General features: G+C 33.4%; 1 protein-coding gene across 1 annotated transcript; it reads right to left on the bottom strand.

The window, feature by feature from the left end:
* Positions 1-202: 202 nt before the first annotated feature.
* On the bottom strand, positions 203-3,960 carry LOC112507174 (O-acyltransferase WSD1-like). Its single transcript, XM_025111622.1, has 6 exons — positions 3,197-3,960; positions 1,793-1,865; positions 1,608-1,675; positions 973-1,185; positions 592-729; positions 203-504 (listed from the first exon to the last, which is right to left on the bottom strand). Exons 1-6 carry the CDS (start codon positions 3,929-3,931, stop codon positions 358-360), a joined length of 1,374 nt encoding a protein of 457 aa, XP_024967390.1. The 5' UTR covers positions 3,932-3,960; the 3' UTR covers positions 203-357.
* Positions 3,961-5,973: the final 2,013 nt, after the last annotated feature.

Genomic DNA, 5,973 nt, shown 5'->3' with positions numbered 1-5,973 from the left:
ATTATTCATATAACGAGATTAAAATAAGAAGGCTAAATATTGTGAAAATGTAAGGTGGATGACTCTAATTACCAGGTTAACGTTGGTAAATCGACCCTTAGCATCCGTTGATCATAGGGCCCAATTTGCGCTTGCTATTCGATGAACAATTAATCGTTCACATCACGTTTTTAAACGTGATGCACCAAGTAAAGATGTTAAATGAATAGAAGCAAATGTTTATGCCAAGTGACATATATTTGTTTTGCGTGATCATACAAAGAATATTGAATCTTTTAGATTCGGCTATTTTTTTTTATATTTTCCAAACTACGAATAAAATCTTGTACAACTTTGAAGGGCAAATTTTCCCTTTTCTTAAGTTCGTAGTACGGCTTCTTTCATTTCGAGCAGTGCATCTTCAAAACATTTCGCTAAGTTTTCGGGGTCATGAATGATGTCTTTGGCAGCTAGAATCTGCATATCGGCCCTTCCTGCATAACTCACCATATGCATTGTGATTGCCTGCATCACCATTCAACACAACCATAAGTACGCATTTTTATAAACGGCCGCTCGTGTTGTTTGTACACAAACTTTAGAAACTTGTACGTGAGATAAGCTTGACGACGATGTTCTGATGTACGTGACTGGGATGCCTGCGACGGTAATCTCTTCTCTTGGGCCCACCACATTCGAAACTGTGAATGAAGTGTTGCAAACTATCCTGTAATTAAGCAAGCTTGCAAACTGCAAACACAAGATTGATAACACTGATTCGGTTACATAAATTGAATCGGTATTTTAAGCATTTGACAAATAACAATTTCAAATCAAATACTGTATTTTTTGATTTTGAGGGACAAAAGAAAAGGGTTTGTTATATGTATCCCTTTAGATCAAAATCAGATCAAATCATGTATTGAAAATATAAAAATACCAAGAAAACAAAACAAGTGGATTTTAGATATTTGAGGTAAGATATAATTTCACCTTTGCTCCCATGTGGTTCATAACAAAGAATCCAATCTGGTATGATAGAAAGGCTTCCAAAGACAACTTCTTTCTATCAATCATCATTTTGGCTCTTTTCAAATAGTCGAGAGGATTGGAGCCATTTCTATGGTAGTAAATTGGTAGAAGCATAATACCAAATTTGTTTCCCCACCCTGATCCTGCATTTTTCTTCATCAACTCTTTTATATCCTGATAAAAATACAATTCATCTTAGATGTTAATCAAAAACACTATTGATGATCATTTAAAAAATAGTTATAGTTGTGAGTATATGTGGAACCCCCATATTTACTCTCCAAAAGAGCCTTTGAAGAGAGTAAATCTGAGGGTTCTACATATTCTAATATGGTATCAGAGCCAAATTCTATCACTCCAGGGTAATCTATCTGTGTCCGTCTAGCCTCTGTTGGTGAGGGCATGTTGGAGTCTCACATATGCTAGATTTGGACTATTTCTCCTCTATATATGTTAGAACCTCCTTATGTCCTTTTGAAGAGTAATTTAATGGGGTTCCATATAATTTTACAATAGCTACTAAGATTGATATTGATATGATATTTCGAGATATGCACTTTGAATTCTATATGAAAATGAGGGTTGACATATGTAACCTGAAGTCCTGGTGATGGCCTTAGATTAACCAAGGCGACACCGGTGATTCGAAGCCCCTCCTGAAGAGCTAAGAAAGACAAGTAATTTACTTGGTAAAAATGAAGCATGAACTTGAATATGAATCTTGATTCATAAAAATAGAATGAAAAACGTAAAACAACTTGTTGGAAAAAAAAACGATTACATTCTGGCGATCGTTTGTCCAAATATCTTGATAGCCCTGATGATATTACTCCAAAAAGAACATCGTTTATCGTCTGCATTTGAATATTAGTAATGTTATGTCCAACTTATACAATGACATATAAAATATATATAGACTTGCAAAAAATCATAAGTAAACGTATATGTATGGATAGGTCATACACGTTCATGATGTTGTATAAGTTTGGTGCCATCAGTGGTACGTGTTGCGGTATTATTCCTTCGTCGAAGGATAAAAAAATTTAGGTTCGTGAAAAGGTGTAACCGTATTAATTTGTTATGTACCACCCTATATATTTTGAAACTACAATAAAAACAAGTTTTCTTTTGATAGAGGTAAGACTTTTCTTCCACCCAAACTGAGTTCGAATCCTATTAGTATTTTTTTTTTTTTTTGCAATGATGCCATTGGTTGAGAGAAATTTGGGTCCATTTAATTATTTTTCTCGTACATCTCTCACCTTACCAATTAATTATTATAATTTATAATACAAATATCCACGTCATTAATAATATTTTAGAAATTCATTCAATAATTGCATTAATAATGGTCATTTAACCTCCACCCCTTTTACTTCAATTCAATCAATATTGGACAACTGATTCAATCCATCAAATGTAATTACCGAAAAATTGAATTAGAATATTGGATGAAACGGATCGGTTCCACTTAAATGGATTAGATGTTAATATAGAATCCGATTCGACCCGTTTAATATTTCGATCTCATTTTCCAACAATTTAATTCTATATATTTCCTATTTTAAATAAACAGTACTTGGTATGAAAGTTGCAAGGAATGAATGGTAGTCATATATGATACTCCAAATTTGGAGCAACACAATATTCATGACTTGGAAAAAGAAATCTTTTAGGCCTTTTAGTTATTGAAACTTTGATTTATATACCTTTTTTGTGTTTTTATATTTTTATATACCTCATAAAATGAAGATGTTCTCGTTTAAACTATTCTCTTTATATATATATTAATTAATTAATTAATTAATGGAGTGTTAGAATATTTTGTTGTTAGTGTATCTGGATTTGGGAGTTGGGACCATGTAAAAAGTAAAATGATAAATAGCATTCACGTACTACTTTTCATGCAAATACTAAACTACTGACTCTTTATTTCAACTTACTTATAATCCTATTAATACCCTTTTTTCTAATATTTCAAGCTACATTTATTATTATTTATATAAAATACTAATATTTTATATTATAATTATTAAAATTATTGTGCAGTTATCCATCAAGAGAGAGAGAGAGAGAGAGAAAAATCAGATAGTAGTGGCGTGATTGGGTGGGCGTTTGTTTGTCAACCGTCAAGACATAGATTAAGAGGATAACGGAAAATGAACCAAGAGACTTAAAAACTCACTGCGTTAGTGACGGCGCGCTTCACCGTTTTCATATCCTCAAGGTTGAACTTGGCCGTGGCGACTCTTCTCGGCCACAATTCCACCCCTTCTCCGCCTCTCACCACCGTCCTTCCGTCCTTGACCCACAGACTTCTCATCATAAATTCGAACACATAAATCATCGTGAACCAGATAATCTTCAATACTTTGAAAATTTTCTCATTGATTCCTAATCCCCTAGGGTTTCGTGCAGATGAAATTAGGGGTTCGATCGTCGGCGTCTGTTCGGAATCATCGAGTTTTCTACACAGAGTTAACATCAATGACATCAGAGAGATTCCATCCCCGAGCGCATGGTGGAGACGCAGAACCACACACTTATGAGCCGACAAAAGGTGGATTTCCCACAACGGCTTATCCGTGCTCAAAGGAGACGATACTGCAAGGTCGGCAAGGAAATCGTTGATGGCGGCTTCATCGTTACCAACTTCACCGACGGGATCGGTGTGCAGGATGATGTGGCGGTCGATATCGAGTTCGGTTAATCTCCAATAGTGGTGGCCCTGATCGTCCGTGACTAAGAGACTGCAGAATCTAGGGTGCTTGATCATGAGAGAATCAGAGACGACGGTTCGAACTTCATCAAATCCAAGGGCTCGCTCAAGGCCTAGAGCGCAGTTGATGATCTGGTGAGTCGCTGGCTGTGTGAACAACCGGCCGGCCGGTGTTAATGGTTCATCGTTCCCCGTACCCATTTTTGGAGAGCAACAGGGTAAGCGGTCTTTGATATGCAAGGTGTAGAATGTGTGATTATTTAATATATATATATATATATATATATATATATATATATATATATATATAATTGATATCGGGTGGATGCAAGCCTGTATTGTAAATGAGTGGGGTTTAAAGTATGAGTAAACTATAATTTTAGTCTATGTGGCTTTCTGATTTGCAACAATTTTGAATAAGAGATCATGGTTGGGATTGTTTATAAAGATAATTTATTGATTTATTTTGATATGATATTTGTAATAAATACTTTTGAATGTTTTGATAAATAGTTTATACCGATGTCAAATAAGTAACAAGAAATTTTTGAAGAAGTTAAATAATTTTGATTTATAATAAATTGATAAGGACTTTTATAGAAAAGAATAAAGTGTTTCGGAAATACCAAAATTGTAGTATAGTGTTTAAACCTGTAAAGCAAGGTAGTATGTTTGACTTGTATTTTGTAATGAATTGGTCCTATTTGATAGTGACTAAAGTAATCCACATCTTTCCTGTTCGAAGGAGACTTATTTTGTGGTTCTACTATACTTATAACCAAGTACTGGTTGTCGACGTAGACGGATCTAATTTCCTTTACAACACATTAATTACTGCAATATAGAATTTAAATATAGTTTAAATACAAACAAGTGAGTTTTAATTACTGTTACGTGGCATTAGGTTTAATGTAATAATTTTATGGATTTTGATTTTAAATGAATTTAATTTCCTTCTTTAAAGATAATTTATAAATAATAATAAAGTTATATTTTATTAATTAATTATTATAAAAGGAATTTTTTAACATATAGTATTACAAAGTGATTCTATGGAAGGTCAAATAGAGGATTATGGATTTGGTTTCTATGGTTTGTAATTTATCACATATGTGGTCTTTTATTTTTATTTATTACCTAGCAACTCTCCACCTAAGGGGTTTTAAATTCAACGTTTGTGGGTTTTCACTTCTGGACTTTTTTAAAACAAAATGAGGGATTGTAATCTAATCTAATCTAATTCCAAATCCCATCAAATTCTGCAAATCAAACAGGATCTTAGGAAGGATTCTCTAATAAGAGTCCGTTTGGTTTGCAGGATTGGTTTTTTAGGAATTTGAATTTCATTGAGGGATTTGGATTTGAATGGATTTGAAATCATTGTCGTGTTTGGTTTGTAGGATTTATAATGAAATTGAATTTCATTATTTATAAATATTTTACAAAAAAATTATAAAAACAATTGAGTTACATCTTTTTAATCGATTATTACAAAACAAATATTTTTAACATTTTCTTAAAACCTTATTACATACAATCCTATGAAATACCATGAAATCCCGAGCACTCCCCAAGGATTTCAAAATCCTATATTTGAAGGATTTCAATTAAATCCAATGATTTTAAACCCGGACGATCCAACAAACCAAACATGAGACTGGAATGAATTTGAAATCTAAATCTCTCCAAATTCGAACCATTCATGCAAACCAAATGGGACCTTAGAGTCATGTTTGTAACCATGAGTTAATTTACTTTTTTAACTTCTGATAGCCAAAAAACTAGCTTATTGAGACGCTAAGGAGTGTTTCAATAATATCATGTCACTTTCTTCTAATTATGGCCTTCATTCTTATTCATTGCTATCCACTGTTTTTAATTATTATTATTAATGTTAGAGTAAATAACTCTCTTGTTCCATGTGATTTGCTCAAAATCTGGATCTCATACTTATTTCAAAATAAGTACACTCAATGCCCTCATCATTTCAACCTAAACCTAACTCCGTTAAAATAATATTTTTTTCGTTTTAGATATTAACCACAACGTAATTTTTAACCTATACATAGACGGTGCCACCTATTTGAAAAGTATACTTTCACACGCTTAGGTGGCGCCATAACAACCCTCTTCTCCGATACCCCTATCCAGCAAACCCCCTCTTTCATTACCAATGTTCTGATCAATCATCCTCCCTTTGACCTCCAATTTCCGTTTCCTTTACCCTATACCCCCCCCCCCCC

The sequence above is a fragment of the Cynara cardunculus genome (genome assembly GCF_001531365.2).
Source record: "Cynara cardunculus var. scolymus isolate 2C chromosome LG 2, CcrdV1, whole genome shotgun sequence".
In the NCBI taxonomy this organism is placed as follows: domain Eukaryota; kingdom Viridiplantae; phylum Streptophyta; class Magnoliopsida; order Asterales; family Asteraceae; genus Cynara; species Cynara cardunculus.
The sequence above is the reverse complement of the archived record's forward strand: the minus strand, read 5'-3'. Positions and strand labels throughout refer to the sequence as shown.